At 35.7% G+C, this 13,017-nt stretch overlaps 1 protein-coding gene across 4 annotated transcripts in view; it reads left to right on the top strand.

Moving 5' to 3' along the window:
• Positions 1–12,675, top strand: part of LOC105485467 (cell division cycle 14A) — a 173,885-nt gene extending 161,210 nt beyond the window's left edge. For 2 of the 4 annotated variants that reach the window (XM_011747852.2, XM_011747853.2), the window contains exon 16: positions 8,983–11,013. In XM_011747852.2, coding sequence (XP_011746154.1) covers positions 8,983–9,012 — 30 coding nt within the window. In that variant the 3' untranslated portion in view covers positions 9,013–11,013. Of the gene's footprint in view, positions 1–8,982; positions 11,014–11,159; positions 11,193–12,576 lie in introns of those variants that run through there. The other 2 variants (XM_071072340.1, XM_071072458.1) reach the window with 2 other exon arrangements.
• Positions 12,676–13,017: the final 342 nt, after the last annotated feature.

Genomic DNA, 13,017 nt, shown 5'->3' with positions numbered 1-13,017 from the left:
TTGTGGATGTGGGCCTTGAATCCCCACTGAATTCCTTGATTGAGGTTAGAAAATGTCTTTTATTTTTGTTATCTCTGAAGCATCTGGCATTGAGCTATGCTTACCTGTTTGATTGTGGGTGTACTCAGTCCATACTTGCACCTTTTCTAATATTATGTAGGTCATCTGTTTCTTCCAAAAATTTGAATTTTACTGTGTGCGCACGTGTGTGTCAGATCTTTAACTTAGAAAGGCATATTTTTATTGCAACTCCCTCTTACACACACATACGCATACATGTGGACGTGCATGCATGTGCAAACAAGCACAGACACCACGTGCACATTACCTGTAAAGTCATTGGATTTGCCCGTAACAGAAACCTTTGGTAAATGACACAGGCTCTCCTTGATAGTGAATGTCTAACCAACTCAAAGGTTGATATATGTGGGAGAGAACCGTTTTTATCAGTTTAGAAATAGATATTTTTCTCTGTTGGGCAGACTGTTGTGAGTCCTTCAGCCTTCTGTTATGAAAAAGCAGTAGACTGTAAGAGAAAATCAAGAAGTCTCCATTTGAAAGTGAGCAAAATAAGATTGACCCATTCTATCTCATTTTCCTTTATTTACTCTTTAAGTACACATTACTTACTCTCTGGCAGCTCCTAAATATTTATGGTTAAGAGGGGAAAGGCTGTGTTCCCAATTCCTATTAGGAACCTCATTTCCATGCTCTTCTGCCTTTTGCAAACATCATCCAAGGATACTCATATCTTTTTGTCCTCATCACTGTTATTACCTCCCTTCATCCCTGGAAGACTTTTGCTTTCACTTTTTAGCTGCCTAGGCACTGCCAACATTCTGGACAACTGTAACATTTTTCTAATCATTATCATCATCCACTGTTTCTTGAATACCTTCTATGTGCCTGACATGGTATTAGGTACTTTATATCCATTCTCTTACTTATTTAACCTGCTATTTACAGATGGTGAAATCAAGACTCAGAGTGGCAATAACTTGCCCAAGGTGTCACAGTGATCTTATTTTAAACTTTCTTAACTTCAGTTATTTTTATCTTTGTTCACTTGAAAATTCATTGAGTAAACCTTCTTATTGCTTAGCACATTGCTTCTGACATCTTGAATCCTGCCAGCCTCCTGTAAACATTTCCCCCTCCTCCTAACTCTGCTCCATGACCTCTTTCTGACCCTGCCTGTTTCCCCAGCCATCTCAGTTCACCTCTTTCCTTCTGTAGCCTGCATAGTCATTTTTGCTTCCTTTTTCCAACATTCTCACTTCTACTTGGACATTCTGTAACCACTTGATTACCAGCCTCCAAAATTAGATCAATTCAACCATCTGTTGTATCTGTTCCTCATCTCTCTCCTGTGAGCACTGTTGGAGAAAATCCCATAACTTTGCCAATTGGCTCCATCTCAAATGTGTTTCTAATCTACCCGGCCCTTCAGTGCTCCTAATTAGTTGTCTTATCCCTTTTTGGCTCTTTTTCTCTTCCCCACCTGGCTGTTCCAAAACTTTTTAACATTTTTCACCAACACAACCCCTTTGACCCTGCTTTGAAATCTGCTAAGAACATAGAATTTATCAGAAGTAATTTCCTCTAACTTGCCTCTTCTCTATCTATCTCAAAGTTTATCTGCATCTGGACTCATCCATTTCTTCCTTCCCTTTTAAATCCAAAGAAACCCGACTGTTTTCCAATGATAACTCTACCTACCTGTGCTGTTCTTTCCAGACTCTTCCATGAAGTTGCCCTAACCACTTCCTTCCCCTTTTATATCATCAGCCTCTTCCCCTCCGTTTGCAGGTCTCCTCACCTGCAAATGTGCACATCCAAGTTGGTAGGCTGGTGGGGGCTGGGGAGGAGTCTTCCCTCCGTCCTGTCTTCCTCTCACAGTTTCTCCTTTATGGCCAAACTTGGGGAAAGAGAAGCCTGCACTGCCCCCTCCCTTGTCTCTTTGGTGCTCCTCCGCTCTGTAGCTGGGAGGTGGCCCCTCATTCTGGTGAAAGTCTCTCCCACAGATTACTGCCAACTTCTTCAAGGCCAGATCTGATGGGCTGCTGTTAGTCCTTCTTCTCCTAAGCCTGCCCCTTAATGATTGTCCTTACATTGACTCTTTCTCTTTGGGTAACCTCCTGAGCATTGGATCTACACTCCCAGCTTCCTCTGGGTGTTACCTGGGATGGAGAGAGTACAGGTTCCTTCTACTGCCAGCTCCTCTTTGATTTCCTAGCCAAATCATCTCATCTTTATTCATCTAGTCATCCAAGCTAGACATTTGGAGCCATCGTTGACACTACTTCTACCAGCCTTTCCCTCTGTCACACCAGTTACTAAGTCCTATCAAGTCCCTCTAAAATGCCTCTCTGTCCCTCCATCCTTACCACTGCTGCCCTAATTGGGGTCTTCATGAACTATTGCGTAGCCCTTTCTGTTTTCCTGTCTCTTGCCTTTAATCTCTCCTCTATACTGTTGTCAGTGTTAAATTTCGGAGACACAGAGCTAATCAAATCCTTCTCATGTTTGGCTTCATTCAGCGGCTCCACTCTGCCTACTGGGTCAAGTGTGGCTCCCCTGGCTTGGCATTCAGGGTTCTTCCCTGTCGGGCTGTGTGCCTCCCTGCCAGCCTCCACTCCAGCAGCTCTACCTGGCATCTGACCTGCGTTTTGCAAGAGTGCCATGACCTGCCTTGAGCCTGAACCTTAGCACTTGCAGTCTACTCTGCTTTCCCTTCTTTCTCTGCTTGGTTTTATATTTCTTGACCTGGCTCAGTAGTTATCTTTTTGATAAGCATTTGCGACCCATCTAAACAGAATGGCTCTTCCTGTTTCGGCTCTCCTAGGAGTGCTGACACTCTCATATTATAGTCAGTTATACATGATTCTCTCTCTCCTCTGCTTTCCTTTAAGCTTCTCTGAAACATGTTTGTTTCCTGAGGTTCCATAGTACAGTATTAAGTGCCTAATAAATATTTATTGAACTAAAAGTCGGTCAATGTATCTGGGTTTGTGAATGTTAAAGTGCTTAGGAGCCTGGGTCTCACTGTTAGCGTATGAAGCACTAACAAACAAGTTTCCACCTTTAGCTTTAATATACGGTATTCTGGGGTTGTGTTTTTTTTTTTTTTTTCTAGAAATGTGGCTTTACACTAAAATAAGAGAAAATAAATTTTAACTGAGTTTGCATCAATATAATTTTGGTGTTCAGATGAACTGAAAACACTCATGTAATGGTTGGCTGAGTCAAGCTGGGTGTCAACAATCTGTCATCTAACAATCGAGCTCTTTGTGATTGTTGAAAAGCATATATTAAATTTCTCCAGAAAAAAGAATCTATTAAAAATCATGTAGGAAGGTGAAAGACTATTTTATATAGCATTATAATGAACCCAAATTAGCTTGTTAAGTCTTGAAGTCCCTGAAATGCACAGAGAACACTATGGGAAAATGTACACACGCCTTTTGAACCTGATTTTATCACAAACCTTAGTCTTTTTATCTTAATATGATGCCAATAAAACCATACCCAGCTACATTTTATCTAGTGTTATTGGAGGAAATATGCATCATATTAACAGAGGCAAATTCTTTCAGTATTGTACATATTGGGTACAATATATACTACTTGCGTGACAGGTGCACTGAAATCGCAGACTTCACCACTATACAATTCATCCATGTAGCCAAAAACCACCTGTACCTCAAAACCTATTGAAATAAAAAAATAAAAAGTACTTTCAGTATTGTGAAACCACAGTTATGGAAATAAGTATCAATGCACACATCACATTTTCTGTGTTAATTTGTAAGCAATACAAAAACTGAAAACACTGTTACAAAGGCATAAAGAGACATAGGAGTACAGAGGCAGTTATAGGTGTATTTATTTTTTCCCATTGTTGTATTTGTTCATTAAAACTTAAAACACTATAGTTATGTATAAAATACCATGTTGCCAAGCATGTATTTTTTCCTTTAATTTCAATCCCATTAAAACAAACCATTTTTATTTTAGGTGCTTTTTGCCTCTGTGGTTATAACTTAAACCAGGGATAACTAGTACACTATTTTTTATTCCTTAAAGGACTTGGGAAAATGTAGGAAAGAAAATATCAGTGTGGCAAAAAGTCCATGAACATTTCGAATCAGGATTTTGACCTCAGTAGGATGCTAACATTCCAGGCCATTGGATCCTTTGGTTCAAGTTATTTGAACATTAAGACATGGTTACATTCATTTCTGTCAAGGACCTTAATCTTTCATTATTCTTTATAATTTGCTGTTTTTGATAGCTAACATGTTTTATTTATTAACCATCTGTACAATATTTATATCTATAATTATTAGACATTTTCCTACCATGATTAGGTAACTGGGCTGTTTAAAAAAGAAACACCTCCAGAATAGCTAAAATTTTAAAGTTACTACCTACATCTGCCAAAACAGATTAGTAGCAGATTTCCAGAACAGAACAAATTGTCTTGATCTCCTTACCTAACACTTTGTTTTATGTCAAATCTTACTGCTTTCAGGGAACAAGACTTCTTGATGGAAGCTTATATTTTGACATAAAAATTTTGGGGGCTGCAAATGTAAGGCAATTTTATCCTTATTTTTCAGGTTGAATATTGCTACATTATTAATTTTATGGTATTCATACAATAAGAATACCACATATTCATGACAAACTTGATTGGGTCCTAACTCACTATAACTCTGTTGAACTTACTAATTATATGAGCTTGAATATTATATTTGAGAAATTAAAATCTCTTGGTTATATAAACAAGGGCTAACTTCTAACATAATATTTATACTTCAGGTTTCGCTTTCTTTATAACCATCTTCATTGTCATTGTTATAATTTGTTTTGTATTTCAGATTCCTTAATTCATTATCATAACAACAAAAAACATTGGCCAAGCAGAATTAAAACTTTAATCAATCATAATACTTAAGCATGGATGTTCTTATAATGAAAATTTCTTTTAAATTTAGAATATTCCTGAAAATTCTTTGAATTCAGGCCTGATGAAAATCATCCAAAAATATATTTATCTTTTAATGCAACAAATATTTTTTAATACTTTTTAAAAATTCACTCAGAATCACAGCTTGCCTAAGGTCATTATTTGTCTCTGTTACAGTGATAGAGAATGTTGGATTGAATATGTAGTGATCACAAGACAAATGCTGGCTATCTTGAGACATTATTGTAGCTAAGGGTTTGAGCTTTAGAGTCAGACTGCTAGGGTTCAAATTCCAGCTCCACCAATTCTTAATTACATGAATTGGGGCTAATTACTGCTTTGTGCCTCAGTTTCCTCATCTGTAAAGTGGGTTGTCTCAAACATTTAATATATGAATATGTATAAGCTGTTTAGAACTGTCCTTAGCATATAGAAAGTACTCAAATATCTAGCTCAGAATAATTGACGTGTCAAGTAATATATCTAATTTGTTAGGAACTTCAGATAGTTGTATTTAATCTATTTTTGAATAATAAAACCAATAGCAGTAATATTTTTCATGGAATTCAAAATGCAAATGCAATTTTACTATAACATGTAATTTCACTATAAAAATTAAAAATGCTAGTAACTGGCTATTGTCTTTTCTGGGATATTAGGAATTTTACAATACATGGACATTTGGAAAACATTGTAGTTTGGTAGTCCTACCTGTGACTACAAAAAAAAGCATGAAGTTTTGCTTTTTTACGATGTGTATTAGGTCAAACCAGGCACTCATATGGCTTATCTATCTATCCCACCTAAGATTTCAAATGGAGAGTACTTGTGTTTCTCCTTGAGGTTTCCTCAACCGTGGCTGAGTACAAATGACCCAGAGAGACCTTCAGCACAACCCCATAGGATAACCATGTGATACTTGAAGTTTAAATATTCCTGTCATCCAACACTGTTGCTCCCTGAATAGAAAGGTCTCACGGTGTTAGTTATGCTTTTGTTAAGTGAATAATCTTGGAGACTTGAACAATTCTCTTCTCCCCTCAGTGCATTTCTTTTTTTTTTTTTGAGACGGAGTTTCACTGTCACCCAGGCTGGAACGCAATGGCGTGATTTGAGCTCACTGTAGCTTCCACCTCCCGGGTTCAAGTGATTCTCCTGCCTCAGCCTCCTGAGTAGCTGGGATTACAGGAATGTGCCACCATACCTTACTAATCTTTTGTATTTTTAGTGGAGACGGGGTTTCGCCATATTGGCCAGGCTGGCCTTGAACTCCTGACCTCAGATGATCCACCTGCCTCGGCCTCCCAAAGTGCTGGAATTACAGATGTGAGCCACCATGCCAGGCCCCCTTAGTGCATTTCTATTAAGATTTTTATTTTAGATTGAAAATGAAAGGAAGTTAATTTGTTACAAAATACTGATGTCAGAATAATTTGCTAAACCCTTTTTACTGATCTTTTATTTCCCTTTCCTTTATGCCATATAAAGAAACCATGGAACATGTTTTGTTTTGAGGACTTTGGTATTATATTTTTATCCCCTAGTGCTTAATAGATACAACTGATGGTTCTGTAATTATTTGTCTAATGAATTGAACTGGTGGGACAGAAGGTCCATTCGTCGGCCAAATGGTGTCATCATTTGTTTGCAGAGGGCTGCAGGGCCAGTTAGGCAACATAAGAGAGCAAATTAGGGGTTTGGAAAAGGAAATAGTGGGGCTTGTGGTGAACTGTATCTGAGGCCAGATGAAACACCAGCCAGGGCTTGTGAGCTCTGTGTGAAAGTAAAGGCTTTGGCCAGAAGACTAATGAATATATTCTCCATGTGCATAATAGAAATCTTTAAAATGTTCTAGACTACTTCTGTTTTCCAGTTCACTGGGTACCATGATTCATTAAATAAGTAAATAAATAAATGAATAGATATGGGTGTGTTTATATATATAAATATATGAAATATATGCACATATACATATTTGCCCCCTCTTTATTGAGGTACATATGAAATACTTCACCCTGTAAAAAAGTTGGCTTAACAAAGGTCGCTTGTCTAATGTTTATTTGCTACATCTCTGTTTATTGATAATTGATGGAGCTTGCAATAACAACTTCGTTCTAAGTTATATGTAATATGAAGAATTTTCTAATTTCTGTTAGTGACAACGTGCACAACTTTACTAACTGGAACAAAAGTAAAAGTTAAATATTCTCAAAAAAGCACTAGCTGAGCTACACACACACACACACAGATACACACACACACACACACACACACACACACACACACACACACAACATACCTTTGTGGCATTCTTATAGCTGGGGACTTAACTGGCTCTCCCCTCTGACTGCTTGCCAGACTTAGAAGAAACCAAGAAAAAGGAGGTAGAAAAATTTTTTATGCTCTAATTGCGAGCGTGGTAGCTGGTGTCCCTCAAGTGGAATGCATATGAGCTTCAAGGCTTTTGACCAATTTCACTGGACTTCCTCAGGGTCTTACCTCTTTTATCCCCACTGTGGGTTCAGGTATATTTATAGTATAGTGCTCTGATTCTTGATAATCTCGCTCCTGTTTTGAAGTATTAGCATGAACCACATACAAGAAAGTTAATAGCCAAACCTTTTCCATTTTTCCTATAGCTCTTGAAACTGGCAGCCTTGAGAACCACCCATTTCCCTTACTACCTCTCACCTAAGCCTTCCTTGGTGCACAATGTTAACGTTACACTACATGTATTACTATTTAATGTTGACACCGCTGTCTTTTCATTTCACGTCTGTTATGATATTGTGGCTTTCGCCCTTTGCGGTCAGGGACCGTAACTTTTTGACACACTGTGTTAATAGGGACTTACTCAGGAAATGGCTGTTCATAGGGTGTAAAATTCACTGCGGTTTTGAAGCTGAGAAAAAATACCTTGAATCCTTTTGTAAGTTCTTTGGAAAATGGACAGATTCTTTTTTACTGATAACCTATATCATCACAAAATGAACCCGTCTTATAATTGACTAGACCTGTTAATAAAATGTTACAGACTAATTTGAGAAATAATTATCGGGTGGGAGAAAAGGGCATTTACTAGAAAATCAAGTAAACTTTGTTGTCCTCAGGCATTTAATTGGAAGAATTGAGCAAAAAATTTGTTAATGTTTAGATTGGTTTATGTTCCTTTTTCTAACCACTGTTTCCTGCTAAAAAAAAAAAATAACTATTTGGCAAACTTTCTGTAACTCTCTTTATCTTTTCCTGTTTTATGTCTGTTGTCCCAGGCATTCTGATTACATATCCCAATCATGCTCCTTTTACATGTTAGTATCTAATATGGTGTCTTGTATTGTTTACTTGAAAATTGCCTATTGTTTATTAAATTCTGACAGGAAGACTCTTCTGTATAAATGTTTTTGGGTCTTAAGATCAGATTTCAAATCTGATCTTTCAAATCAAATGATCTTTCAAATCAAATGGTAGTACTTCGTGTCCCCTTCAGGGAAAGGATTTGTAAGATATTTATAAATTCAAGCATTCTTAAGGAATTTATTTAAATGGCTGCTAATTCTGCATTAGAAGCATGCCATTGACATTGATATGTAGTAAATTAAATTTAAGGATAAATCATCTCAAAGTATATTCTAGTAATCTTTAATTAGTTAAAAGTATCTTTTAATATTTTTAAGTAAAACTCACTAATTGCAGAAATGCTTAGAGATGAGTTTAGGCTACCTACCAATTTTTAAATTAAAACTTAATTTTTAGTCACTATAAATAAATTAATAAACCTTTTAAAATATGAAGTTTTCTTACAATCACTTTGCATAATTGAATATCTCATTGTTACTTAGCTAATGCTTTGTGTCTGCTGTCTTTTTGTTTCTATTTTGGCTTAGTTTATTTCATTGATCTTTGGTGTAATAGACCTAAGCTGCCTTGTGTGGAAGGGAGAAGCTGCATGACTTGCTAGAAGTTTTACATGTGATGGAATTTAACCTCAGTTTATGTCTCTCCCTGCACAGTCCCTTCAGTCTGAATATGTTCATTACTAAGGCCTTGCCACTCCAGTGAAAGCCGTTCCTCTCTTAGACACAATTTCTTCATCTGGACGAGCAGTGGAGAGGGAAAGCAACTTCCTGCTGGAAGAATATCTCTGCCTTCTTACCTTAAATTAAAGAGAGCACTAAGATAACACCTTCAAGAGACTTGAAAACAGAAAACTGGTTAATGACTACTATAAATGCACTGAAACTATGTTTATGGAGATTTCCATACTTTTAAAGACAGTTTTAATGTTGAATTTGGTATTTTGAAGGGTTATTTTTAATGTATTTTGGTAATACATTTATTATATTTACATGTACAGTGTTACATTATATATGTATTGTGAACTTTAAAAGACTATTTTGATAAATTTATAAATATATAAAATTATGTAAAAACAAGACTATATTTTGATTTAGATTTTCCTGCTGTTTGCTACCAAAAATTTGTATTTTAAGTCTATTTAGTTTTAGTATGGTTTTGTCTCTAATGAATAAAGAATTCCTTCTTATTAAGAAGAAGTAAGGGAGAAAGTTTTCAGAAAGTGATTTTTATGCTCCCACTATAAATACGGCAGATCAGTTCATTCTTTTGGGAAGTCAGGTTAATTACACTGAGTTTATCCAAGTTTATCTCTACCAAGAGTATAATGGCATGGGATGACGTATTTAGGACCATTCCCTTTCCCATTGTTTTTGTTGCTGAGCCAATTTGAGTTAGTTTTGCATCCTGGGGGGCTTTAAAAAACTTAGCATGCAGTGGAAGATCAGAATTCACTGAATATTTCTTCTGAGAGCATGGTTTCATGGTTTTTCTCTATGAAGTGACTCAATATTCCAAATGTTTTTCTTTCCTTCCTTCTTTCAAAAGAGTTCTTAACCCAATTAGAATATCCTGCTTTGGGTACGAGGTTGTTGTTGCCTGTAATCACACATGGTTTGACATCAGTTTTAAATCAATGGAGAGAAAAAACTGAAAAAGATGCTGCTAAGTAGTTCTCTGTATTAAAGGAGATATTTTTAAAACAGGGTACAACCCCCTGCTGCACACGCTAGCATATCTGGAACCTAATATGAAAATGAAAGGACCCTTATAGGTACTCACAGCCCTTTCATGTAAGTATGATCTGATATTTAGGTCTTCAGAAACCCGTAGGTTTCATTTCTATGAGGAATCGAGGAGCCTTACATCCTGATATCCTTCCAGGCTGCTTAAGAATGGACTGCTTCGACACTGAAAGTGCTAGTGAAATGGATTCATATGAAGTGCTATTTACTCCCAACCATTGAGTTATTTATAATGTATTTATTGGGGGGGGGGGTACCTTGAGTCTATTATATTATGCTTCATCAAAACATCTTGTTCATGTTTTATGTTTTTTAAAAAGGCATTTGAATGAATGTTTGACTCAGGTTTGTTAAATTAACCTTCAGTAACTGCAGTACCAAAAATTACACTCAACTGATAAAAAAATGAATTGTATGATTTAGGAATCAAAAACTAAAATAAGTGGAATTATGTATCTTTTCTAAAGTTGAAAAAGTAAAATATTTTATTATGAGTTATTGTAAAAAATTGGTTAATTGTATAGGAAGATGAGAGTATTTTTTTCAAGTTATAAAAAGTAATTCAGATGACATTTGAGAAGTAGGGGAGAGGGAATCATGTTGACAGTTTTAGTTCTGTGAACACTAACTTGTGTGAAGCTATTAAAATGATTGTAAAGTTGACTACTGTAAATTTTCCATAATTATGTGTGTATATATGTCATATGTATGTACATGTATATGTCTTAAAATTACTTTACACATGTGCATACATAGACACACCAAGAAGTGGATGTATATAATATAGAAAGTATATAGCAAAGTAATTCTACTCTGATAATAAAAATTGTTTGACATGTATTTTGTTATGAATAGTTTATCTTCAAAAAGATATTTTGCTCTATTTTAAAGTGTAGAAGAATACACTGCTAATAAATAATAAAAGTTTTATGCAATCACTTATTCTTTGGCATTTATAATTTGGATTTTTGAGTTTTCAATGTACTGAAGTCTCTTTATAATTTTATTTTTGGTTCAGTGTGGTCGGTGCCTTGAGTGTTTCAAGATCTCTATTCTGGATTTTAGTTTATCTTTTATTGACTTTCTAGGTTGTGGCCATTGCCTGAAATACACGACAGTGAGCTCACAGAAACCTTACACTTTGAATTTCACAAAAATCATATAATGTCAGGTTCTTGCTTGCTTTCTCTTTTTTTTTCTGTCAATAAAGACTGATCCTGAACAGTGTTTTGGGTCCTGCTTAGTTCTTTATGACTACTGATGACTATTGTATGATTGGTCATCAGTTTCTTTTGAAAAAGAATGATATTTTTCTTATACAAGAAATTACAGAAATAAATCAGTTGGAACAAACCTCATACCTGTTGGATCTATGCCCTGAAAAGTCAGCTTGGGAGGAAGAAGCTACACTATTTATTGGAGATATTTTATATAGTAAACTGGATCTCTCTGCATTATGTTGTTTCTGAGGTTTTTTTTTTTCTTTAATTTCTTTCTTTTTTTTTTTTAAGAATGCAAAGGAAAGGTTGTGGATGAGAAGGTAGTTTTACATTTGGAATTGGGAATCTGCAAATAGCTGTCCTCACAACATTGCATGAAACAATTGGGGTACCAAGGTTTTCATAGGACCACATCTTAAAGAAGGAGATTTCTTATGAATTAATGAACCTGTTTCACAGGGAAGAAGGAAATCTCTTTTTGTACAGATTGGGTTTTTATGAAAAAGAAAGTAAAAAAACAAATCAATTAGCTGGTTTCAACAGATTTCTCACCTATTGAGTTTACATGTTTCTTTTTTTATCCTTAGATGTAAAATGATTTATAAATCTCAAAACACACCTGGGAAAACTATCTATGTGATTCAAATATAGCAGGAACATGAATTTACCAACTATACACAAATGTGTTTTGAAAGTTGTTTTTACTTCTATGCTTTCTTCAGTGACATGTTAAACCATTAATATGTTGAGTCTGATTAAACCAGTTGTTAGTATATAAGCTGAAGAGGACTCCATGGGCTTCATGTCATATAAGAAGTCTGTACTCAATCCCAAAGTACCGTCATAACGCAGAGTCCCCTTTGCAACACTTAGCAAAGCAAGAATTTGGTCACTGTATGTCTCCTCAGAAGATTAATTAGGGACAATTCCAATTACAGAAGGATATAATTTACAGCAGAAAACTCCTTTATTTACACATGGGTTGCATAGGGTTGACAACTATGGCATATAATGGAAAGTAGAAAATAATTGTATTAAGTTATTTTGAGCTGAATTGAAATGTTAATATATTCCCACCCAGTTCCCTCTCTATGGATTGAATTATGATAATCATATCAAGAAGGAGAAAAATAGCTTTTCTTGAGAATTTTAAACTTTTTTTTGCTAAGTACAAGTAGAAACTTACGTTAAAAGACTAGTTTTAATGTGAAACGTATTTGGAACAGGTTTTAAGTGGACAAACATAAATTAGCTGACCTTTTCACTCTCCATGCCTTGTTTTAAGCTGCACGCCACCAAAATCAAAGTAAATGACATCACCACTTGGCGGTGTCTCCTTTGGTTCGAATCAAGTTGACCACATGTTTTTGAGAAGTTGTACTGCAAGTGAAGAATGGGGCATGGTAATAACTGTAGAAATGACTCTGGCTGCAGATATTTACATTAAAACTTCAGATTTGGGGGTAGTAATCTATCAAATATATAGTCATCCCTCCATATCCATGGGGGATTAGTTCCAGAACCTCTGTGGATACCCAAATCAGAGGATGTTCATGTCCGTTGTATATAACGGTGTGGTATTTGCATATAACCTATGCACATCCTCCTGCATACTTTAAGTCATCTCTAGATTGCTTATAATGTCTAATACAATGTAATGCCACCTAAATCATTACTATATTGTTTAAGGAATAATGACAAGAAAAAATGTCTGTACATGTTCAGT

Source organism: Macaca nemestrina, chromosome 1 (assembly GCF_043159975.1).
Source record: "Macaca nemestrina isolate mMacNem1 chromosome 1, mMacNem.hap1, whole genome shotgun sequence".
Taxonomy (NCBI): Eukaryota; Metazoa; Chordata; class Mammalia; order Primates; family Cercopithecidae; genus Macaca; species Macaca nemestrina.
Note: the sequence above shows the minus strand (reverse complement) of the source record. Positions and strands in the feature narration are given on the sequence as shown.